At 39.5% G+C, this 27,309-nt stretch overlaps 1 protein-coding gene across 1 annotated transcript in view; it reads right to left on the bottom strand.

Moving 5' to 3' along the window:
- The window catches only part of CUL1 (cullin 1), a 106,794-nt gene that overhangs the window by 40,793 nt on the left and 38,692 nt on the right, over nucleotides 1–27,309 (bottom strand). The window contains exons 3-4 of the mRNA XM_060021057.1: nucleotides 2,830–3,004; nucleotides 598–765 (exon numbers count right to left, since the gene is read on the bottom strand). Of these exons, the coding sequence (XP_059877040.1) occupies nucleotides 598–765; nucleotides 2,830–3,004 (343 nt within the window). The remainder of the gene's footprint in view (nucleotides 1–597; nucleotides 766–2,829; nucleotides 3,005–27,309) is intronic.

Below are 27,309 nucleotides of genomic sequence, written 5' to 3'. Positions count from 1 at the left end.
CTGGAAAAAGCTCCCTTGACTGAAGAAACATACTAATGAAGGTGATTTAACAATTCAAATTTTGCCTCTCCAAAATTTATTTCCATGCAGTCTTAAAAAAAAACCCTCAATTCTGAATTCTGTTAAGTGTCATGACTCCTATTACTTCGTATATTGAGTGGGTAGAGTGGAATTTCACATCACAGTCCCCTCCGTGAAGCAGTTTCCCAGACCCCAGAAGACCGTGGATGGCTGATCACTGAGGCTCGAGTCCCAAGCAAGGGACCCGCTTTGCCTGCTGCGGCCGGGATGCAGGACTTGCTGTGCTAAAACGGGGACAGCTCCGGGCTCAGCCTGATGGTCGGTCAGATAATTGAAGAAGAAACTTTTAATAAGTAAATGCAGAAGCGTGCAGGCTGTATTTTAGAACTCCAATTACTCATCCTTCTCTTTTCTCGCCACAAAATATCTAAGGGCCATTTATTGATCAATTAAAACAAAGGGAGTTATAGCTCACCAGTCTGAAAACTGCTTACTATTTGCCTAGATCTCCTACTGGGAAGGAAGATGTGTCCCTAAGAAAACACACATCTGAAAGGTGTGTAAAAACAATCTTACGGAGTAGATTTCATAGATTCCTTTCCGTCCTTCGTCACACTCGCGGCGAACCCAGTGTCTATTGAGGTAGGCACAAATCCCATTCAGCACCTTGCTTGAAAACCGGTAGTCTTCCCACTGTTGAGTGTAGAACTTCAGGACACTCTCATCCATCAAATCTTCTCCGTCCTAAAGACAAGTTCACTAGAGCTTTAAGATGACTAATTTGTCACATGATAAATCAGAGATAAAAGTTAACTGAAACAAATCTATTGCATTAGGATACACTGATGTGTATGGCTTCAGATGGGTTCTTTGGATTATTCTGTATACAAAACATGCTCATTTACTATAAATTCTCACAAGAAAGTAGCTCATGAGGATTAGACTAAAGAGAATTTTAATGGAAATTCTTTGATCTCAAACTAGAATATTTTTCATGGTATTAATATGCATATACATTCATAAAAAGACTGAACTTTTTAGAATATGAGGGTAATTCCTTTATATTAACAAATGAGGAATTCACCTCAACTTACTCCTATTTTTGATATTTTCTGTTAAAAAATTAATTAAAATGTCCAATTAACAATTTAGACCACGGGGCTGATACTCTTCCATTTTTTAATGCATCTTCTTCATTCATTAAATTTACTTAAAAATTATAAAAATCTATAGCTCTCTGTGGTAATCTGCTGCATTTTTGTAAAAATAAAGTACACAGTATAATGGTGCAATATCTCTTCTTTAACAAGGCCTCACGAGGAAAATTATTATACCAAATTATTTTTACTGAAATGTCTACAACTTAAACCACAAATTTTTATTTGAAGGACAGTAACTTGAAATTTTTTCTTACGTATTAATGACATCTACAAAGTTAGGTCTTACCCTTTAAAAATGGGGCATTAAATTGCAGTATAATTAAAACGTGCCGTAGCAGAAGAGCACTCCAGGGGGAGCTGGGAGAGGGCAGCCCCCTCCATGAACTAAGGGCCTGGGGCCGTCCCTGAACTTCTCAGAAGCTCCATAAATACACGCTGCACGAGTGATCCGACAAGCCACGTGAAAACCTGACCGTATCTGGATACAACCAAATCTGTGTTCATTTAAATAACAAGAAACGAACCCGAACATGTAAAGCTAAGCTATTCTGGATTATAGTAGATGACCATTTTTAGAATGCAAAAAATAATATCGCTGATGGCATGGCTGTCAATACCTTTCAAAACACAATACACTGTTCCTCACTTCAATACTAAAAAAGAATAATTAATTCCAGTGTTCACTTTACAAAGTGTTGTGAATAAAAGCAAGGAGGACACAGTGGCTTCATCAAGACTGCTTAGGAACGTGGAAAATAATACCATCTTAGTCACGATTTGTGGTCAGTCGATTATGGTCTGTTAAAATGATGTTAAGTTTCCAATTACCTTGTAAAATATATTAAGAAAAACAAATGTGGCATGCTGAAGTTTTCTGCCTGTTATCTGTGTAAATAAAAAATCTTTCAAGTATATACACAGAGTGTGCAGACTTCCCAGGGTACACACCCTACATAATGTGCGTAGCACCAGATGAAGAAGCCACTTGCCCATCCTGTGGCTGGATGGAAGGCATCACACTGCCTTTGCTACAGAGGATGGAGACTGAGGAAGAAAAAGGCAGAAGATGAAGGGGAAAAACCACATCACTGTCCAAGCAAAAGGCTCAGAGCAGGAGGAATGAATGTTCGTGGCGAAACCCACCCAGCCAAGGGCACAATTTCATTATAGTTCTGAAATGTACCACAAGGACATGTAGAAAAGGCAAGAACACATTGGAAAATGTGATTACCAAAGGCTGGATAACCTTACAGTCTTTTATACATTTTGATACAGAACAGCACATTGGGTTCAAAATACAATACAGGTAATCTGACTTCATAATCATATGCTTTAAAAAGGTTCATCAATCTCTAACCACCAAATACCAAATGGTTAGTAATTGAAGGAAAGTACTACTATGGTGAAAGGCTATCAAAAACTTCTAATTTAACAAATCAAAGAACAGAATATGGGCTTATGAAGATTTCATCTTCACAATAGGTAAATGACTAAGCAAGAGCAAAACATCTTCAGGCACACGTCAACGCCAAAAACAATGAAACAATGACAGTGAAAGATTTAACTTATCAATAGAATCATTATTTCACTACCTTTTCTGTTTTTACATTCTTTTATAAATGCTCAGTATACATATAAAACATCTTACCTTCAGAAGATTTGTCAAGTAATTCTTCAAAAATTCTTTAAGCCGTTTGTACAATTCCAAGCCAACAAACTGAGCTCCCCCCGGCGTCTGCCCCTTTTTTGATTTAGAGGGAGGGACACCAGCCCCTCGAGCCTGGTTTGACTGGTGAACACTCGTGCAGTAGTTATAAACGTGACTTGGAGAAAAGTCAAGGAAATCAACAGGCATCATCAATGTCAACAGTGATTAATACGAACATATTTTCTTATAAGATACTTCAGTATCAATGTTTCCCATGTATCAACCAAAACCTGTTAAAGTTAGAGTGGAAAAAAGATCCCATTCACACACCAATAAAGCTAAGAGTCAGCCAGCCAAGGAGGATGGAACATCCTGGAGGAAGGTCACCAAGAAAACTCTGGACCTTCAAGATCGTCTAATGCCATTACCTTGTGGAAAACTGTCCTGAGAGTATATTAGAAGGTAAGAAAAGAACTGGCAAATGTACAAAGAAAAGGTTGCAAATGAAAAGAAGAAAAGCAACTACCTACTTCAGGGAAAACAACAAGCTATAACCATAGTCTATTATAATGCTTAGCTATGAATATTTCCAGAAGCATATGTCATAAATATAAAAATAACCAAAACTTTAAAATTATCTGTAAGTGGATTTAACCAAAGCTACCCTCTGAGAATGAAAAATGAAAAGCAGAAGACACGGCAGTGAAAGAGACGGAGTCCTCTATTACAACTGAAAGTCATGGATGCCTAAAGCTGGCCAATCAGGAAAGAGCAGGACCCAGGCACTACGGAGAGAGATGGAGATGTGGTCTCTCTTTTTTTATATAACCTTTAATACTATTTCAGTTTATCTGCATATTCTTTACTTGGATAAAATTAATAGAAAGACACCAATACTGATTCAGACAGAAAGAAAAATCATGAAACAGAATATTCTGGTGTATTTAAGAACTTGCTATATAAAAACTATTTCAAGTCAGCGGATAAAGATTATTGAATAAATGGCATTATAGGTGATTTCAAAAAAATTTCATATTCCAAAATATATTACAAACAGATTAAGAATTAAAATATACAAACTGAAACCATAAAACAAAGAATATACACACAAATACTTTCTTGATCTGAGGTTGGAGAAGGCCTTTCTAAGCAAAGTCATATAATCACTTCATCTGAAATTCTGTAACTATTTTAGTAAGAGATATCTTAAAGTTACTACCTTTAATAAATAAAGGTAATTTAAAACAATGTGAAAAAAATTAATCTCTAAAGAAACAAGGATTCCAACAGAAAATCCAAAAGCTAAAAGAAATACGTATTCGTAGCCAAAAACCTAAAAAACCCCTCAATCTCAGTGGTAATCAAAGAACTATGCCATAAAACACTGACTCATTTTATTAAATATTTCAAATATAGACAGAATCACAGATTATAATACACAACAAACTCTTGCAAACTCATGACCTAGTTTGGACAAATCTTATTACATTCCCATGCTTGTCTCATTCCATCCAAACCCCCCTCAACTTTTTAGGAAATGAAATGATACAGAGTATACCTGACACACTACGAACTCTTCCCTCATCGCACTCTTCCTCCCCCTTTCCCTAGGGGCAAATGTCCCCGTGATTTGGTGTCTAACATTCCTATGAATGTTTTATATTTTACTGTGTAACAATATATGAAATTATTTTGCATGTTTTCAAATTTTAGATTACACAAACTGTAACACGTTGTACATCTGCTTCTGCCAATTTGTTTCTGACAACATTTGAGATAGTTACAGCTGTATGTAATGTACTGTATAGTACAGATTTATGATTTATCCATTCTCTCGTTGCTAGACCCTGCTAACGATCTTTTGGCAGGTTCCAAATTTTGGCATGATTTTACTGTATTTTCTTTTAAATCTGACATTTCTAATCCACCTTGGTTAAAACTGTATATAACATGAAGAAAGGTGATTTTACATTTCTCTGCATAGAAAACCAACGGTTCACAAACCACATATTAAATGGTCTTATCCTTTCCTGACTATATGTATTGCTACCTTCTAGATAACTGTCCATTTCAATAAACTTTTCAAGTACACTGCCCAGTTCAGTCTTCTTTTAAAAAATGCCTGCTAATTTTATTGTCCCCCTTTTAAAATATTTTTATTATTAATTTTGCCAGAGGCTTGTCTATTAGTCTTTTTAAGGAACCAGTTTGAGATTTATCCATTTTCATCACTGTACCTGTATTTCTACTGTTTCCAATCTACTTCTTTCTTTACGTTTGCTCTCTTTCTATAAATCCTCGTTTGGTTGCTTAGCTTTGTAATTTGTCCTCTTTGCTCTTTTTAATATAAGCATTAAAACCTACAGACTTTCTGGGCTTCCCTGGTGGCGCAGTGGTTAAGAATCCGCCTGCCAACGCAGGGGACGTGGGCTCGAGCTCTGGTCGGGTTACATCCCACATGCCACGAAGCAACTAAACCCATGTGCCACAACTACTGAGCCTGCGCTCTAGACCCCGCGAGCCACAACTACTGAAGCCCGCATGCCTAGAGTCCATGCTCCGCAACAAGAGAAGCCACTGCAATGAGGAGCCACGCACCGCAACGAAGAGTAGCCCCCACTCGTCGCAACTAGAGAGAGCCCGCGCGCAGCAACAAAGACCTGACGCAGCCAAAAATAAAAATAAAATAAATTTATTTAAAAAAAAACCAAAAACCAAAAAAAATCCTACAAACTTTCTGCTCTACACCTCTGTGGCTACATCACCTAAGTCTGATATGTATTCTCCTTATTCAGTTATATTTTCTTTTTTCCATTGCTAGTTATCTTGATTATAAGAGTTTAGAATTTTTTAGATTTCCAAAGTGTTTTTTTTTAACCTTTAAAAAAACCCTTTAATTTCTTTTTAAAATTAATCAGAGAGTGTTATCTTTTGGATAGTTTCTTTAAAATATGATGAGTGGGCTTCCCTGGTGGCACAGTGGTTGAGAATCTGCCTGCTAATGCAGGGGACACGGGTTCAAGCCCTGGTCTGGGAAGATCCCACATGCCACGGAGCAACCAGGCCCATGAGCCACAACTACTGAGCCTGCGCGTCTGGAGCCTGTGGTCCTCAACAAGAGAGGCCGCGATAGTGACAGGCCCGCGCACCGCGATGAAGAGTGGCCCCCGCTCGCCGCAACTAGACAAAGCCCTCGCACAGAAACGAAGACCCAACACAGCCAAAAAATAAATTAATTAAAAAAAAAAAAGATGTTTAAAAAAATATATGATGAGACTTGTAGCCGAAGATGTAGTGATTTTTCTTTACATGTGCTTGAAAAAATGTCCACTCTCTAACTGCTGGACACACGGTTTGTTAAAGCAAGCTGGTCACTTTTGCTTTTCAGATGTTCTGTATTGCCAGTGATTTGTCTGTTTATTAACTACTGAGAAATTTTTATTAAAATCCCCCTAACCAGTTATGGGTTTGTCAATGAGTCCTATAATTCTCTAAAAAATCTGCCATATATTTTGAGGCCCTGTTAATAAGTTTACAAATTTAGAATTATATTCCTGATAACTTGTTCTTTTTTATCATTAGAAAGTAACCATGTTTTTTCTTAACAACAGGGCCTTAGAAAGCTATCGTATCTGATGTTAATATGGTTTTTCCTATATTTTGGTTAGAATTCATCTCAAATACCTGTATTCCACCTCTTTACTTTCAACTTTTATATCTCTATGTTTTGGTTTGTCTACTGTGAATCACCACAGTAAGATTCACTTTTAAAATAGAAATTGAGTCAGACAGTCTCTGATGGGCAGGTTTGGTTTTAAGATTATACTGTTTTGTACTGCTATCTCGATTAATTTCTACCACCTTATTTTGCATTTTCTATTTTCATTTTTTTTCTCTGTGCTTCTTGTTTTCTCCCCCTTTCTCTTATATTGGATCGATAGTTTCCTTATTCCACTGTAGTACTTTTGTTATGCTGGAGTTACACATCTTATTCAAATTCTTGTAATGGTTGCCTTAAAATTTGGCATGCATATTTTGCTTTCACCAATTCTGGTAAATTCTTGGGTCATTTCCTCTTCAAACACTTCTGGTCCCCTTTCTATTTTCTCCTAGCTTCTCTGCTACATTTTCATGTCACCTCCTTATCTCAATTTATAACTTCAGTTACTTCCATCACTTTATCTTTGTTCAAACTTTCTAATTTTTCTTGATCTACCTACCACAAGTTAAGTAATTCTCTATCAGCTGTGTCAAATTTGCTACCTTTAATAATTTTATTTTACATGTGCAGATTTTCCCTATTTCTTTAAAAAGATGTCTTATTGTCCATAGTGTTTTGTTCCTTTATCTTCTTGACTCTTTTACACCCCTAATTGTTTTTAATACACTTAGAAGTGCTCTCTAAAGACCTTTCTGTTTGAAGTTCTTGAGGCTCTAGTTCTGCTGTTTGTTCTATATGCTGACTTGTTCACGTGGACAGAGACTCTCCTCACTTTGTAACTTTGGGGTTTTTTAAAAACTCATTTTCAGTGGGGCTTTCACATTAATTTCCCAGCTTGGGGAAATCCCCCAGCAAGCTGGCAATACAAACTCAAATCCCAAAGACACCAGAGGTGACAAATTCTCAGGACGGATTCCCCCTCCACTCCCCTCACATGCAGACCTTGGCTCAAACTACTTTCCTAGTGGCCCACCTGGGAGAGTGGGTCGATTATTTTGTTTTCCAGTTCACCTTTTCACTGAAGATTTCCATGGAAACATCAGCTTCTTGGCCGGGCGCAGGCTTTGCTCCTGTTCTGTGTGACCACTGCTTCCAGCCTACCCGCCTCTCACCCAGATCCTCGGGCAGCACAGAGTCTCACTTTGTATCTAGCACCCAGTTCGAGGTGTTTGGTTCTAGGGAATTTTTTAGGTTACCTACTTCAGCCTGACCTTTATTTCTCGGCAATATATTAATCTCTAGCTACTAAATTAACAAAGGTTTTAAAAACAAAACAAAACAAAACAGTCAAACCCAGTGATAGCCAAAGTGCAGGAACATGGGAGCATCTATCCATTGGAGGTCAGAGCACACACTGTTATATTTTTTTCTGGAATATAATTTGGAAATATTCAAAATTCAAGTGCATTCTTTTTGATATAGTAATTATACTCACAAGCATTTATCATAGTGAAATTATCATGGAAGTATACAAATACTTTAATTCAGCTATCAAACTATCACAGCATTGCTGAAGATGATAAAAAGAATTCTAACAACCTACTTGTCAAACATAATTAGTTAAATACACTGTTGGATTCACCTGAGGATACAATATGGCGCTTTTAATACTGTCAGAGAATATAGAGTGGTTATAAAAACTGCAATACATTTACCAAATTTCATCTAATCCAAGACTCTGGTCACAATATGTATCATTACTTTAAGTAACACTACGAAAATGCTGCCAATTAGAATCTGACACAGTGCGTTTAGATGGGATTTTTTTATACTGACTAAAAGATTAGTGGTTTAGACTTAAAAAGATTTATCACAACGTTCTTGTAAGCAAATAAAGAAAAGCTGAGAGCAGGCCACAGCCCATAGCCCACGGTGGGGTTTCTTTCTAATCTGCTCCCATCCTGAGCTTGGCTTGATATTAAAAGGTTTTGTTCTTTCCGGCCATACTCTTCAAAATGGTCCTTAATGGTTTGCAGCCTAAGAACAAGGGTGGGGGCGGGGCAGGTAACTCGGCACAGGTGCAGGTAATGAGCACCTGACTAACCAGGGAGCCATGCCGCCCACTAGGGGTGCACTCAGCCCTGGAGTCAAGGAACGTGGGACATGCATAGATCCATACAGAAAGACGTTGAAAAGATAAAAGTGTAAAGCACAACTCAGAAATGAGCATTTCAGTGTGGTTCCTTTGGACATGCAGATAAAGTTTATGTATCTGTCCAGACATTAATAGTCATTACTTTGGGAGAGCAGGGCTAGCAAGGGTTTTTAAAAACTTTTAACTACAGAATTCTTTCTTCTTCACAAAGTATTCTTTGTGCCCAGAACACACACTCTCACCCCACCATTACTTCCTTTCAGCCTCACCTCCTCAAAGAGGACCTGGAAACAATGCAAGGAACCCTGGGCCTCACAGAACAGACTAAACGGCAAAATTTTAATGGGGAAAAAAAAAAAGCCCTTAAAAGCTCTTTTAAAATTTCTACCCACAGTTTAACATTCATTCCCAAATTAGCATCACCCTCACCATTATCCAACCAGGCACCGAAAACATGAGACAGTGCTGACTAGAGACAGTAGTGGCTAGGAGCTGTCCTGCTTTATAAAACTTAGGTTTCCTTCTATCAACTTACATCTAAATTAGATGAAATAACGAAGAACTTATAATAAAAAGCAAGCGTGCTACGATCCACCCCTCCCAACCCACAGCAGCAACCGCTTTTAACTGTTTCTTGATTTAGTTCTTCTTTTTCAGGCAAATAGACACATCTTCAAATCATACGCCTGTATTGTCTTTTGACTAATTAATCTTCGCGTAAGTTACTGAATTCCTGCCAACAGAAAACCCTCTCGTGGCCACCCCCAACCCAATCCTGCCACGGCAGTGCCCATGTCACTGTGGAGCCTGCGGGAGTTGCCGCTGAAACTTCAGGTTCTACTTAAACTTTGGTTCTGCGATCAGTACCAACGTATCTAACCACGTTTCTGTGGGATAGTAACGATAAACTTGAAAAAGTGTAAAAAGAACTGTCTGAAGGCACCAGAGAGCAACCAAAAGGTGGCTTATACTGCAGAGTATCCTAGTCTTGGAAGAAGGGAACGGCACAACCCAAGCCTATAGATCTAAGAAAGGAAAATGAGACGCACTCAAGAGAAAAGCAACAGAGACCAACCTGGAGGTGACCTGTCTCCAAATTAGGAGACAAGGATTTTAAAGCAACTATTATAGCTATACTCAAGGACACAAAGAAAAACAGGCTCGTAACAAATGAAAATTAATTGCAGTAAAAAACAAACTATGAAAAAAAAACCCAAATAAAAATTACAGAACTGAAATACATATTACCTAGAATAAGTTATTTAGTGGATGGGCTTGAGAGCAGAGTGGAAACGAAATAAGACTCATGAAGACAGACCAACAAAAATGATCAATTCTGAAGAAGAAAGAGGGAAAAAAAAAAAACTGCTGAAAACTAAAGGGGAGAAAAAATATTAAAAGTAGACTTGTAACATACGGCAAAAGAATATCACCACTACAAAGGCCAAATGACAGTGGAATAACATCTTTAAGTGTTGAGAGAAAAAAAGAAACCTATCAACCCCAAAATGCTTTATCCAGTGAAAATATTCCTCAAAAAGGAAGGCAAAATAAAGGTAATTTCAAATAAAATGAAACTTAGAGACTTCACATAGTACAGACTTAAATTCTAGGTAGAGAGGAATTGGTATCAGGCTGAATCTTGGATCTTCAGAAAAGAATGAAGAGCATTAGAAGTAGTAGATATTTGGGCAAATATAAAAGACTATTTTTCTTAATTCTTTAAAATACAAAGAATGATTTAAAACTAAAATTTATAATATTGCCTTGTGGGTCTTAAAACTATTTAGATGTAATATAAAGGATGAGCTTGGGATAGTAAATGGAACACTGCAGTTACAAGGTTTTTCTATGTTTTCTGTGATGTCATTCAATATCAACTCTAAGCAGCATATTAAAAAAGAAATAAAAGGATACATATTGTACTCCCTAGAGCAATCACACACACACACACACACACACACACACACACACACACACACACACACACACACACAGCAGAGGAATAGCTAAAAAAGCCAGCAGATATATTAAAATGCAATTCTGAAAAAATTCAAATAATCCAAAAGAAGAGAGGAAAGCAGGAACAGAGAAATTTTTTTACAGGGCAGAAAAAATAATAAGATGGTAGGCCTAAAAACCAACCTATTAATACTTATAATAAATGTCAGTAGACTGAAACCTACAGTCAAAAGGCAGAAATGATCAGAAGGGACAAAACAGCAAGACCTTTCAATATGCTGTTAAGAGACACAATTTAGATATAAAGACACAGACTAATCGAAAGTAAATAGATGGAAAAAGATTATCATGCAAACACTAAGCATAAGAAGGCTGAAGACGCTACAACAGTATCAGACAAAACAGACTTCAACAAGACAAAGTATTACCAAAGACAAGAGGGACATTTCATAATAATAAAAGGACATAATCATAAATGTATGTTCTCCTAATAGCAGAGCTTCAAAATACATGAAGCAAAATATGACAGAGTAAAGGGAGAAAAAGACAATTCCACAATCATAGGATAAGATTAAAAATCCCTCTCTCAGCAACTAGACCACAGGCGGGGAAGGGGGGAAAGGAGTCATGACACAGACGACCTGATTGACACTATCAATCACCTTCACCTAATTCTATACCCAGTGGATGCTAGTAAACTGTCTCTCTCAAAGAAGAAAAGAAAAAAGCCCCAACTGTAGCCTTAGCAGCTATCTGTGGGGTAAGACTCCCTCCACGGCAGATTTCAAGCTACCAACATGACATTACTGACAGGGAGCTGGGGAGAGATGTGCATAATCATCTCCCACAAGCCAATAGGATCCTGCCCCAGTCTACACCCAACAAATTCACATTCTTTTCAACAGTACATTGTACACTCACCAAATAGGCCGTTTTCTGGGCCATAACGGCCCTCAATACATTTTAAAGGACTGAACTCATATAGAGTTTATTCTCTGACCAAAATGGAATTAGAAATCTGCAACAATAAGCTACCCTGGAAAACCTCTAATATTTCTAACTAAACAACACACTTCTATAAAACCCAAGGGTCAAAGAACAAGACATAAATTATTTTGAACTAAATGATAATGAAAATACAACGAATCAAAATTTGTGGAATGAAGCTAAAAATCCTTACAAAGAAATTGGTACCTTCAAATACTTACACTAGAATAGGTGAAGATGGCATTAAGATGACAATACTTCTTATTATTAAGATGACAAATTGATCTACAGATTCAACACAATCCCTATCAGAAGAATCCCAGCTGACTTCTTCGTAGGAAGTGACAAGCTGATTCTAAAATTCATATGGAATTGCAAGGGACCCAAAACAATCTTGAAAAAGAGCAAAGTTGAAGCCCTTACACTTCATGATTTCAAAACTTACTACAAAATTACAGTAATCAAGACAGTGAGGTACTGGCATGGGATAGACACATATATCAATGGAACAGAATTGAGAATCTAGATATAAACCCATGTCTCTGTGGACAACTAATTTTTGACAAGGGTGCCAAGACCATTCAATGGGGGGAAAAATGGTCTTTCAACAAATGGCGCTGGGACAACTATATAGTGACATGCAAATATATGAAGGGGTCCTTTACTTCACACCGTATATAAAAATTAACTGAAAATGGACCAAAGACCTAGAACTAAGAGCCAAAACTATAAAACTCTTAGAAGAAAACATAAAAATAAATCTTCATGACTTTGTACTTGGCAAGGGACTCATATATGACATCAAAAGCATGAGCAACCAAAGAAAAAAATGAACTGGATTTTATCAAAATTTAAGTTTTTCGTGTCAAAGAACACAACCAAGAAAACGAACAGACAATCCACAGACTGAGAGAAAACAATTTATCAATCATTTATCCGATAAACTATTTGAATATGTAAAAAACTCTCACAACTCAATAATAAAAAGACAATCCAATTAAAAAATGGGCAAAGGCTCTTAACAGACATTTCTCTGAAGAATGTATAAAAATTGCCAATAGATACATCATTAGTCATCAGGGAAATGCAAATCGAAACCATAATAAGACACCACTTCATACCCATTAGGATGGCTAGAATCAAAAAACTCAGCTGGTAACAAGTGCTAGTCAGGATGTGGAGAAACTGGACCCCTCACACACTGCTGGTGGGAAAGTAAAACAGTATTATCATCCACTTTGGAAAACATTCTGGCAGTTTTGCAAATGGTTAAACATAGACCTACCATCTGACCTAGAAATTCCACGCCTAGGTATCTAACCAAGAAAAACAGAAGCATATCCATATAGAAACCTGTACAGAAGTGTTTACAGCAGCACTATTCATGATAGCTACAAAGTGGAAATAACACACGTCCATTAACTGATGAATGGATAAACAAAATGTAATATCTATATCTACACAGTGGAATACTATTTGGCCATAAAAACAAATGAAGCAGTTATGTATGCCACCACATGGATGCGGCTTGAAAACACGGTAAAGTGGAAGCTGCCAGACACAGAACTAGTCTACTCAGTTCACTATAACACAATACCACAGACTGGGTGGCTTAAACAACAGAAGTTAATTTTCTCAGAGTTCTGGAGGCTAGAAGTGCGAGATCAAGGTGCCAGGGTTGGTTTTGGGTGAGGCCTCTCTTCCTGGCTTGCAGATGGCTGTCTTCTCCCTGTGTCGTTGGAGAGAGAGCTCTCTGGTATTTTTTCCTTTTCTTATAAGGACACCAATCCCATAGGATCAGGGCCCTACCTTACAACCTCATTTATGCTTATTTCCCTAAAGGTCCCATCTAAATACTATAAAACTGGGGTTAGGGCTTCAACATATGAATTTTGGGGGGCATACACTTCAGTCCACATATTATATGATTACATTACATAAAACGTTCAGAATAGACAGATCTATAGACCGAAAGTAGATGAGCATGGAGGCGGGGGACTAAGGGAGTAATAGCTAAAGGGTACAAGGTTTCTTTCTGAGATGATGAAGATGTTCTAAAATGTGTGATTGAATATATCTGTGAATATACTGAAGACCACTGAAATGTACATTTTAAATGGATGAATTGTATGGCATGTGAATTGTATCTCAATAAAACTGCTATTAAAAAATATTCAATGTAATCCCAATTGTAATCCAGAAACTAATAGAGTAGAAATTGACAAGCTGACAATAAAACTTATAGAGAAATGCAAAGGACCTAGAATAGTCAAAAATCTTGGGGTAGGAGAACAAAGTTGGAAGACCTATACTACCTGACTTCAAGAGTTTTCATACATACAGTAATTAAGAAATTACAGAAAAATGAAAACACCAACCAATAATCCCACATAAATATAGATGTAAACATATTGCACAAAATAGAAACAAATCAAATTAGTAGTATGTCATTCCTTTAGGATGGATACATATCAGTGAAACAGAATTCTAGAAATAGAACCTACTTATATTGTGACTTAGTTTTAACGAGGGCACCAAAGCAACACACTGGGGGAAACAAATGACGCTGGAATAACTGGAGAACCACATGGGGGAAAGATTAACCTCAAGCCCTACCTCACACCACACACAAAAGTTAACTCAAGATGCATCACAGACCTAAATCTAAAAGCCCAAACCATAAAGCCTCAAGAGGAAAACACAGTATCTTTGTCATCTAGGCAAAGGTCACAGAGGATGATACTTGTAAAAGAAAATAAAACAAATTAGGTTTCCTCAAAATAAAAACAACCTGCTCACTCAAAGACACCATTAAGAACAGGAATAGCAAGCCTCAAACTGGGAGAAAATAGTAGCAAGACATATCTTGATAATATGATGAAATGCTGGCATCCTAAATATATTAAGAACTCCTACAACTCAATAATAAAAAGGATATTAACCCAAAAGTTTAAAAAAAAAAAGTAAAAGACTCAGATGCTTTACAAAAGACCACATACAAATGGTCAACTAGCATATGAGAAGGACTCAACATCATTAATCACTAGGGAAATGCAAATTAAAACCAGGAGATACCACAACACTCCCACAAGAACGGCTGAAATTAAAGAGAATGACATTCCGAGCAGATGTTGGCAAAACTGTAGGACAACTAGAACTCAGAAACATTGCTCACATGAATTCAAAATGATACAACCACTTTGGAAAAATAGTTGGCTAGTTTCTTATAAAGTTAAACATACTATTACCATACATTCCAGCAATCCCACTGCTATGCGTTTGCCCAAGAGATATAAAAGATCTCCACTTAGATGTTCATAGTAGTTTTATTCATTACAGCCCAAAACTGGAAACAGCCCAGGTATCTGTCATTAGAAGAATGAATTAAGAAACTGTCATATTCATACAATGGAATATTACTCAGCAGAAAAAAAGGGGGGTAGGGAAACTACTGCTACTTATGATAACATGGCTAAATCTCAAAAATATTGAGTGAAAGCAGCCTTACATGAAGTGGTTCACACTTCCTTTGCACCACTTGGTACATACTTTCCTTTAGATGAACTTCTAGGACAGGCCAAACTAATCTATGGTGGTTACCTTGGGGGAGGCCAGGATTAACTGGGAAGCATTAAGGAACTTTCTGTGGGGATGATTATGCCCTGTAACTTGGTAGGGCTTTGGGTTACTTGGGCAAATGTGTTAGTTAAAACTTACCTACTGGAAACTATAAACAAGTATCAAACTCCAATGATGTAGATGCCTAAGCACTTAGGGAGAAGTGCATTGATGTCTACAGCTTACTCTGAAATGTAGGAAGTAAAATGGATGGATGGATATGGGAATTCAGGATAGACAGATATGTAATTAAGCAAGTTCAGTTAAATGGGTCTTCACTCTAAAATTCTTCTGACTTCTTTGTATGTTTGAAATTTTTTATAATAAAAGGTTGAGGGACTTCCCTGGTGGTGCAGTGGTTAAGAATCCGCCTGCCAAGGCAGGGACATGGGTTTGAGCCCTGGTCTGGGAAGATGTCACATGCCACGGAGCAACTAAGCTCGTGCGCCACAACTACTGAGCCCGCGTGCCTAGAGCCCGTGCTCCGCAACAAGAGAAGCTACCGCGGTGAGGAGCCCGCGCACCGCAACGAAGAGTAGCCCCCGCTCGCCACAACTAGAGAAAGCCTGAGCAGCAACAAAAATCCAACGCAGCCAAAAAATAATAAATAAATAAATTTATCAAAAATAAATAAAAGGTTGAAAACTCCAAGACAGAAAATAACATATAACAACCTTCAAAACAAAACATAAAGAACACTTGAGCCTCTGATGTCATTTGCTAAAGACAATTAGACATGCTTTATTACCTAAAATCAAAAGCAAAGATACAAAACCAGTCATTCGTAAAACTGCTGAACAAATGCCTGTGTACCACTTTGGTCCTTTTATTAAGACTTACTGTAATAACGGTGCTCCCGGCTAATTACATTGTGACGGGCTAATCACTTAAGACAGGTGGTCAGACTCCAACTATTTCAATATTTGAGGCTGCTAAATTATGTTCATTTCCCTTAACTGTGCCCCTCTTCATAATGACAGGCTTAGGGCTTCTGATATGCCTTACATGCTACTCTTGGTAACTGAAGGCTGGGTTCTTTCCACTCAACACACTTACGGTCTTAATTCCAGCAGCAATTGCAACAGCTCCCCAGTCTTCTAGCTTCAGTTTAGACAGACTGCTCTCTAGACCCACTGGGCGACACTAACCCAGGAACTGCATCCTGTTCTCAAATTCAGTCCACAGGTTGTTGGATATCTCTTAATTCTCTGTGCACAGAAATTGTGGGATCGATCTTTTCTTCCTTTATTATCTTGGGCACTAGAGATATAGCACCTTCAGGTCTGGGAAGTTACTTTTCACTCTCTATTAAAAATATTATAAATTCAAAAAAATCTTCTTCCCCTGTTTTTCTCTAGAATTCCTAACAGTCAGATACTAGGCCTCCTGGGTGACTCCTGTCTCCAAAGCTACTTGTCCTTTTATTTTACTTTTTACTGTCCTTCTAGGTCTTCAATTGTTCTTCTTTTTAAAATCTCAGTTACCATTTCAAATGTGAGTTCTTTTCTCACAGCATCCTGTTCCTAACTTACTGTCATAATGAGAAGCTTCTCATATCAGACAATGTTACTTTTTAAAACATATTCTTCTTTTCCCTGTATTATCAGTTTCTTCCTGTTCCCTTTTATTCTTTGTGTGTGTATTCTGTTCTTTCATACAACTATTAATCCTTAGTACTAATAACGATAAGGTACTAAAAAACTAACTGGAAACACCACTGGCCTGAGTGAGGCTGGTGGGCCACAGTTCTGAATGGCTCACCTTTCATGTCAATAAATGCATTTATTTTTCAGGGCTGTTCAATTTTTCCAGAGCACTGTTCTGTCTCTAGCATCACCACCAGTATTCTGAATATATGGAATTAGGGACCAATCACTCTAAAGGCCAACTTTCTATCATAGCCACTGTTGTTGCTTCCTATTCGTGACAACCTCTGCTAGGCCTCCTGTTCCCAAGTTTCTGCAGCAGTCCCATTCAACGTGTTCTACGTAGAAGCAACAAATCTTCTGCTTGGGATGCAGACTCTTGACTACCATGTGTTCTATACCTGAGTAGAGGGAAATGACAGGCTTTCAATTTCACGGATTCTGAATCCATCCCTCACCTCCCAAGCACCGCCCAGTCTCACGCCTCCACCTTCTGCCAAACCGGAGCCTTCAGGTCCCAAGCTTCTCCAGTCCTGCAGGGCCAGCGGTGCTCTCCTCTGGGGATGTACCCTGTAAAGCGAGGCTTCCTATACCCTGGTGATCAGTACTGTGACTCTATCTGCTTTTCATTCTCCAAAAAAAAAAAACTGTTAAATTCTCATCTATGATGTCTGTTTTCTTCCATTCTTTGTCTTCATTGATTTAAAAATTATTTTACTATCATTTTAGTGATGTCACAAACGAGAAAGTCAAAACATAAATTTCATCTTCAACCAGAAGCCCAGAAATTTGCTCCTTTTGTTTCCTGTTTCTACCCTAGTTCAGAACTTACACAACATCACACTTGGATTACTAAAACCAAGTTGGTCTTTCTGTGCCTTTGATATCTTTCCTGTTTTAATCCCATCTGGTTTCCAGATTCATCCTCCTAAAGTCATTAGTTATCAAGTCATATATCCATCTCTATGGACCCACAACACTGTAAAACAAACAAACAAACTCATTTACCTGGTATTCAAGGTTCACCAGAATCTGGAGTCACTCTTTATTAAAGCCAGTTAAACTAACTTGGGTAGCCATTCTTACAGCATCTATTCAAGCTGACCAGCATCCTGTTCTCTCAAAGTGCTACTTCCCACTTTCACGTTCATCTTTCTCCCTCCAGCAAAACTCTGCAAGACTTTCATCCCTTTGTTTCTCCTTATCTATACTCATCCTTTGAGGCCCACTTAATCTCTACTAGTTCTTGAAACTTTCCAACCTTGGAAGTGTCAGAATCCTTCTCCCTCCTCCTCTGAGCATCCCCTCTGTACTACCCATCATAATATACTTCCTAATTCATGAAACGGGACCATCAAATATTCCGTCACACACACACATCCCCCACCACCCACTTCACTAGGGATTTGAGATAGCTTATGCGAAGACCTGAAACGTAATAGAAAAATAAAAAATACAAGCCCAAATAATATTTACAGAACACAAAAATAAGATAGGATACAAGACTTCCCTGGTGGTGCAGTTGTGAAGAATCCGCCTGCCAATGCAGGGGACACGGGTTCAAGCCCTGGTCTGGGAAGATCCCACATGCCACAGAGCAACTAAGCCCGCGCACTGCAACTACTGAGCCTGTGTTCTAGAGCCCGCGAGCCACAACTACTAAGCTCGTGTACCACAACTACTGATTCCCACGCACCTAGAGCCCGTGCTCCGCAACAAGAGAAGCCATTGCAATGAGAAGCCCTCGCACCACAACGAAGAGTAGCCCTCACTCACTGCAACTAGAGAAAGCCCACGCGCAGCAACGAAGACCCAATGCAGCCAAAAATAAATAAATTTATTTAAAAAAAAAAAAGACAGGGCACAAAATTATTGTGTCTATGTCAGCATCCTAAAACTTACTTAAATAACCATGCATTATTAGAAATGCACATATTTCACATCTGGAGGACTACCTGCCAAAATTAATTCCAGTTTCAGAGTATTTATCTTCCGCATTTCTAATAGCATTTAAGTAACAGAACTAACTGTTAGGGCAATTCCTACTCCTGACTATAGTACAAATATTATCAAAGGAATCAAGGAAAAATGAATTTTCCTATTGTCTCTCTAAAGACGTCTGTTTCCAGAGCACTGAAGAACAACTACAAGTGCTCAGATATAAGCTAAAAATGGTATCACGACGAGACCATTTCTCACACTCACGGGGAGGATTCAGAGAAAGTGCTCTGCAAAGACTGATGACCAGGGAACCATCACAGGTACATGTTTACTTACACTTGGGAAATGCTGTTAAAGGTTATTTCTAAGTTATATACAAACACTCGTTTTCTGTACGATGTATGTGTGTGTAGATAACACTCAGACAGATGTACCCAAGACAGCAGTGCAGGGACTTCCCGGGGGCTGAGAGACATGAACGACATGTGGATGGCAAGAACTCGTACTTTTCACTGTGTGTCCTTTTAAACCTCTAGATTTTACTACAGGATTATTTGTCTAAAAAACAAAAATTATTAAAAAGCCCCCAAATGGGTAGTTGCGCCTGACTGTGGAAGACTTCAGCCCGAAGCTGGGCTATGCCTCATAGAAGATGCTGGCCTGGGGGCCCATGCTGGCTGTTTTCCTGAAGAGGAAACTGACACAAAGTTTATCGGGAAGATACCAACCGGTGGATGCTTCTGACGGAGTCGTGAACGCCTTTCACAAAAGAACAGCACCAGCTGCGCTCTGAGCCCAGGCTGCGTCAGCAGAAAGGCGAGACCCACGGCCTCCCACCTAGATGGACCCACGGAGCTCTAATGATGTGCAATCTTCACTTTGTAGTGTTTTATCTTGGCTTTAAAATCAACTGTGTGGGGAAATGCTATCAGAAAAGGAAAAAGCAGACTCCTAATGTGTATCAGAAGCTACAGGGAGGGGACTTCCCTGGTGGTGCAGTGGTTAAGAATCCACCTGCCAATGCAGGGGACACGGGTTCGAGCCCTGGTCCGGGAAGATCCCACATGCCGTGGAGCAACCAAGCCCATGTGCCACAACGACTGAGCCTGCGCTCTAGAGCCCGCGAGCCACAACTACTGAGCCTGCATGCTTCAACTACTGAGCCCATACGCTGAGAGTCCGTGCTCCGCGACAAGAGAAGCCACTATGATGAGAAGCCCGCGCACCGCAATGAAGAGTAGCCCCCGCTCGCCACAACTAGAGAAAGCCCGCGCGCAGCAATGAAGACCCAACGCAGCCCAAAATAAATAAATTAAAAAAATTTTTTTTAATTAAAAAAAAAAAGAAGCTGCAGGGAGAAGTCGTCTGTGCAGGGGACCGGCCCTCCACACACGTCACTGGTATGTCCCGCGTGTCACCTGGACGGGGAGGACCAGCCGGGCCTGAGGGGGGCTCTGGAAGGGGGGTGGCCCGCGATTGCTGGGGGTGGTTCATTCCACTGTGGGAAACCACCGACCTCAGGCTTCTGGCTGAAGAGCAGGGGCTCCTCCTGCAGGTCCCCGCCCCAAGCCCACCTGTACCACCCGCCCTTCCGACACGGGCAGCTGCGTGTCAACAAGGCATTGACTCTAAGTGATGACTGTAAAAACTCAGTAAATATGACTCAGATTTGAAAGTAAAATGGTCAGGTCTAAAATGATTTTTAAAGCAAAAACAAAATAGAATATGAAGAAAAGTTAAATATGGGAATTAAGAGGAAATAAGGGGAAAAAACCCTCAAGAGGTAAAAGTAAACTAAAAACCTAACAGGCAATTAAACAGAAGCTTCCTTCAGTAGTCAGCGGGTGGCTGTTTTACAGTACGTCAGCGAGAGCCTGACAAACCCCCGTATCTGACTTTTAAAACTTTGAGCTTGTTTTCAAAAGGTTCCCTGGAAGAGTTCCTTTGGCAACACGGCCAGAGGCGGGCAGTAAGTGGGACCCTAGGCAGACACCTGGGGTCTCTGCAGGCGGCCAGGATGGCACGGTGGCCTGGCAGCACTTGGTGTTCGAGAGCCGAGCCTGGTTCTGCCTCCGAAATGGGCCTACGACTCTTCCGTATCCTAGAACTGCTCCGTCATTTGCCAAAACACACTTCTTGCATGATTGGTTGCGACAAGTCACCGCGAAAGGGGTCGGGTGACATGCAGCCATCTCCCGCCGCTGTCATCCCAGGCGCTGCGTGTGACGACACGCTGTCCCAGCTGTGAGGCCAAGGGAGGCTGCAAACGCTTTAGGATAAGGCAGATGCCCCCACTGTCTGTTACCACACGGCACCAGGCCGTCTACATAAAGTCAACACATCTGGGGAATCAATTTGTGACTTTTAGTTACTACCAAACTCAAGGCATTTTCATTTTGTAAAAGACAAGTCAATTGAAGAAGCAAAACTAAACAGAACGAAACCACTTTCTACTACCACTTCTTCATCCAACTGAACTTAGTGGAAATTTAAGCAATTGCTTGTATGAAAATCATTTGGAAAGGCTCTGCACTAAAAGTTGTGTTGAAAATACTTCCTATCTTCGTGTCAACAAACGTCCCACCTGCAGCCAGTGGCAGGAGAGGCAGGCCTGCCTACCATCCCGCACTGTCGCCTGTAAAGTTATAAAAGAATCAAGTTCTCTCTAGGCTGTGGTAGGTACAGCGTTGAAAAGGAGAATCCCAGACGAAGCAAGTAAGTTCACATTTATTTCAAAGGCAGAGACTCCATGCAATGGACTGTGATTAACTATAAAATTTGTCTCAACAATGCTCAAAGTGCTCTAAGTATATTCACTATGAATCAGATTTAGAAGATAAAAGCTGAACATACCACATTTATACTAATAAACCAAAAAAGTTGCTTCTAGAGACAACTATGCAATATAATTATCATTTCTGTGGGTTCTCTCTCAAAGATAGATAAAATTTCTCAATCCCATAAACTATTTTAATAGTACGATGTCAGTAATGAAAGGTAGGGAGGATTTTGCAAGTAAGTATAATAACTAGGACCTATATTTGCATAAGGAAAACCAGCAAAAACGAAATAACTGTATTTTAAAATGCATGTTCTATACTGAAAATCCAGAAAGCACAGATCAGTTTTTTTTTTAAGTCATCTATAAGCCCAATACATACGGATAGCCACTTTCAATACTATGGAAAGCTTTTCAAAAGCAGAGAGGATGCCGTGAGGGTTCACAGCACACAGACCACTTCCTACCCTGCTTTCCCCGTTATTACGAACATTATTACATGTCAATGAATACTCTTCAATGAATTTTTAATGGCTGTTTATAGCTATTTTATACCAAGTCCTTAATGTTGAAGGCTGAGGTTGTTTTCTGTTGTTTCCTATTATTAAAGTATGCCGAACAACCTTGCACATACAATTTGGACACAACTATTTCCTTAGGACAGAGTTAAAAGTTAAAAAATCACCAGACCAAAGTACATTTTTACGTCTTTATATTTCTAAATTTCTCCAGAAAGATCATAGCAAACTAACACTCCCACCTGACTGCCGGGGCTCCAACTCCCTTCACTCTGGCCAACACTGGCTACGAACATGTCTTTAAAAATGTTTTCAACGTAAGTTTAAAAAATTTTTAATTCTTCATTTCTTTAATAATTAAGAGGTTGAAAATTTTCCTATATGCTTACTGACCATTTGCATTTCTTCCTTCTGTGAACCAGTGACATCCTTCCGAACCGTGCTCTGAAAGTACGGACATATATATGTATGTATGAACAGTCGCATACATTTGGAAAAAACACTTCTGTACATTTAGGTCTATTTGCTGTAAGCCATGCTCGTTAGGTGAGCAAAATCAGATGAACGTAAGACTCCTGAATAAAAAGTATACAAGACGAAAAATGTCCAAATACCTTCACCGCCTACATGGTTATTTCAAAATGGACATGCATCATTATGAATCTATTGTGAAAACAATTTGTGACACTTTCTGTTTGATCCGATTTTCTACAAGACTGAGTTTCTATAAAGGAAAGAGAACTCTGGAGCAGGCAGGCCAAGAAGAAAGGCCGCCACCTGGAATACCGGCCCTGCATCCACAGCTCCTGCAGAGGAGCCGGCGACCTGAGCATAGTGACAGCGACATGACGGCCCAGCTGGCAGGTGATGAGCTGCAGCAGGACCAAGCACATCCTGGCGTGTCAACCTTGCAAGGCCTACGCTGCAGGCTGCCAAGGGCCCAGCAGACTCGCCTGGGTGAAAAAGTGCCCCAGCCCCAGTGATGGTGAACTTTGTCACAGAGTATCGGGACAGAGATTAACTGAATTCTGAATGCACTTGTGTTATAACTTACTGAGAGGTGCAGTAAAGGCTAGGCAACGGGAATGTGATCCTTAGTGTACTGGTCCGGGAAAAAGAACTTTGAAAAAACAGGCTAAGAAAACAGAATAAACTAATTCAGCTCACAGCACTACAGGGAGAGAAACAGCCACTTTTAAGTTTCTGAGAACTAACGCAGGCAGAGAGAAAAAAAGAGAAAGGCATCACCATGGAAGTTTACACTGACTCCAAGGAAGCTAAATTTATGATTTGAGATGAATAATGACTTCAGGACAAGAGAATTTTGACCTGGAAGTGAGAAGCAGGTAGACCTGGGGCCTAGCAAAACCAACACACTTAACCAGATGGCCTGATGTCTAGACCAGACTAGACCAGACTGGCTGTTCTCGGTTATGCCACAGGGGTCCCCTCATCACACTGCACTCCCTTCACCAAGATCCGCCTGCGAGTCAGGACCCAGGCCTGCTCTCTGAGCTGGGCACGGCAGCGGGAACATACTGGTGTCAAGAAACTGAATAGGAAACTTCATTACCTATTTCAAGTTCAAGAGAAAGGAAATTTACTATTATTTACCCACCAGCAGAGAATGTACTCCTACATTTTACTGCAAAAAAAAAGAAAAGGAAAAAAAAAGTCGCTGTACGGTAACTCTACATACCTAAGACGTCCTAGAAAATCAGAACCGAATATAAGTGCTGAACAGACATACAGTGGGGGAGCAAGAGCCTCCGGCTAAACTTTAGAAGAAAAAGGAAACGTCTGTGAAACGGCCAGAAACAAAGTTAATTGAACTAGATCTTTCTGACTGTAGATGCTCTGGGACTTTTTTTTTTTCTTTCCCCAAGTTCCCTTCTCTTTCCTTTGCCATTCTGAGTTGAAAAATCAAGAAAAATGTTTATACTGTATAATAACCCACCTTCTTGTTATAGCACCAATAAATGCCAGAGGTTCCTAAAAGCTCGAAGAATATCTGTTTCACATCCAGAAGTAGGTTACTTTTCTCTAGAAAACATGTCACGTGGTTCTCCAGGATGAACGAAGGGTTACAAATCTAGCTATTAGCTACTGGCTACAATTATGGGGAAAGGATCCTTCATTTTTCTCTCAGGCAGTTTCCCTCTCCTCCCTTTCTGAGCCACTCTCCCTCACCAGCTCCCCATAAGGCCAGGACTTTGAAGGGTGACACTACAGCAGGGAGATGCACAGTCTGCTCCTTCTTCCTGGGACCGAAAGTACCTCCAAGCCTGAAACACAACCTCACAATCCAAAGTGTTAAATCATCTGTCACTGGAGACCAGCCTGGGGGAGATTATTTTAAAGGGTGATGCAGTTAAGCGGTTACATGGGAGGCTGAACATACACCCGAAAGAGAAAACTTTTAAAAATACTGTTAGGTAAACTGAGGCTGGGATAAAACTGTGGTATGGCGACACACAGTTTCCAAAAATACTGTATGTTAACTAACTGAAATGGAAGTGTAGATGTGTTCTAGAAAACTGTGTCAGATGACTCAAGGTCTTCTACTTAGGAAAATAACACTGATGTTAAAAATGCAGGTGAAGTGGGGAATAAAATTTTATGATTTTCAGTAATTAAATTAATACAAATAGACATTCTGTTTCATCTGTATCCTAAAAGTTAATTATTAAGAGATGATCAAACCCTCTTCTTTGGAACTTCGTAAGAAAAATACAGAAAATACTTTGGGAACAGTGATTCATTCACATACAAAATCTGAAGGCCATACAGTGAGTGGATAAAGGCAGTTTCTAGATTCAGGCTACTAAGAATTTTAGACAGGCATCATCACTGCCCAACAGTTGCTTAACAACTAGGCAAGTTACTTGCGTTTTGGAGATCATGTTTCTGACAGCACTAGAGGAGGGCTACTACCACCAACCGCCGTGGGTGATGTAAGCCTTAAATAACATGTAGACGGTTCTTAGCACCATATCTGACACACAGGACTCAAATGGTAGCTATGATTTCATAGATATTATTTCATAATATCTAAAGAAGTACAGTCAGATGCTTTAGACTCAGTTCAGATTCTCCACTCCTATTAAATATATGCAGTTAGTATTTTCTCAGACAAAACTGGAAGAATACTCAATTTAATAGTATTCCTAAAAAAATTAAAATTGAAGGTGTCAGAACTACCAATTATAATTATTTGTAGAATAAAAGAATTTAGTAATTGCAGCAAGCAGACAAGTCTCTACTTCCTCAGAGTTCGAAGAGCAAAACATCTGATTGGGCTAAGGACCAGTCTGAGTTGGTCAAAAATTACAACTAATAAATTCCCCAGAGACAAACCAGCAGCTAAATTTCCATGATGTCTACACTAGGGCTCCCCTGTTGTTTGCACACCAGGAATCCAACTAAGTGCCTTATCGTCTCACAACTGGAATCACCATCTTTATATCTATTACTTACAAGAATTTAAAAAACAACAACCACCCATCATACCTAGCAAGCCACAACCCTCTTGAGTGGGTCAATATCCTCTCATTTGCAAAGATTCTACTGTCCTTAAAAGCGTTCTACATATCACGACCCAGCAGTTCCACTCCTGCACATATATCTAAGAGAATTAAAAACACATGTCCACACAGAAACTCATATACAATATTCATAATAGCCAAAAAGTAGAAACAACCCAGATATCCATTACTGATGGATAAACAAAATATGGAATACGCATTCAACTCAAACGTAAAAAGGAATGATGTGCCGACACGTGCTACAAGGAGGAAGCCTGAAGACATTATGCTAAGTGAAAGAAGCCCATCACAAAGGCCAGACACTGTGTGATTCCATTTATGCGAAAATGTCCAGAACAGGCAAATTCAGAGAGACAGAAAGTAGGTCAGCAGCTGCCAGAACCTGGGGGAGGACAGAATGGGAAGTGACTGCTAATATGGGTACAGAGTTTCTTTGGGGCGGGGGGGACAGGACGGTGATGAAAATACTCTAAATTTAGACAGCGGTTACGCTTGCACAACATGGGACTATACTAAAAACTGCTGCACTGTACACTTAAAAAGGGGTGAGTTTTTTGGGTATGTGAATTATATTTCACTAAAGCTGTTTTTTTAAAGTATTCTACAGTGTAAGTATATACACATTTATGAATATCTGTACATACTTACAGTAAGGTTTAAATTTAGAGATAGACATATAGGTTCATATCTATTTAAATTAATGTTAATTTTTTCAGATTATAAAACATTAGCATAGTTGAGGGCATACTGGAATATCGCATTGACAATCACTGATACATATTAAAGATTTACTTAAATCTCCACTGAACTGGCAACTTTAACCTCCTAGAACCAGCAACCTGCTCTTTGGTGAGTTAGCTTAAATTGCAACTTCTTGTATTTGAACGGAATCAAGAAACTCTACAAGTCAAATAGTATGTCTTGGAGTACAGGCGTCCCTCGATACCTGTGGGGGACAGGTTCCAGGAATGCTCCCTGCCAGCGATACCAAAACCCGTGGATGCTCAAGTTCCTCATGTAAAGTGGCTAGCACAGCTGGAGTTCCGCATCTGCGGATCAGGAGGGCCGACTGTATACAACAGACAAGGTATCCTTCGTAGCACACAGCAGTTCCCTGCACCCATCGTGGACCACATAACAGTGAGTGAAACACTTGAACACATTATTTGTAAAACAAGGCCATAACAGTACAACTTTTGCTCTATGTGGTGACCCTTTAGACGGGAGTCAGCAAACCTGTCCCATAAAGGACCAGACAGTAAATACACAGCTTTGTGGATCAGACCGTTTCTGATGCAAGCTATTCCACTCTGCCCGCATAGCATGAAGGCAGCCCGGCACAATACAGAAACCAATGCTCCCCGGCTTTAACCAGCGTTGTCCAGCAGAACTTCCTGCAATGATAAAAGTAGTCTATTACCTACTGAGCACTTGAAAACACGGCTACCACGACTAATGATTTCAAATGTCAACAGCCACGTGCCGCTACAGGCTGCTGTCCTGAGCAGCACTGCTTTAGACCACCAAGTAGCCAATTTCACCTCTGCTCAAAACAAAGAAGAGTAAATGAGTTAACTTTTAAAGCAAAAAACGAGTCTTACATTACAGGATGAACTGGAAGAGAACACGTGACGTAAAATTTCTAACAACTCACAGATCAGACCAGTA

Source organism: Delphinus delphis, chromosome 9 (genome assembly GCF_949987515.2).
Source record: "Delphinus delphis chromosome 9, mDelDel1.2, whole genome shotgun sequence".
NCBI classification, from domain to species: Eukaryota; Metazoa; Chordata; class Mammalia; order Artiodactyla; family Delphinidae; genus Delphinus; species Delphinus delphis.
The sequence above is the reverse complement of the archived record's forward strand: the minus strand, read 5'-3'. Positions and strand labels throughout refer to the sequence as shown.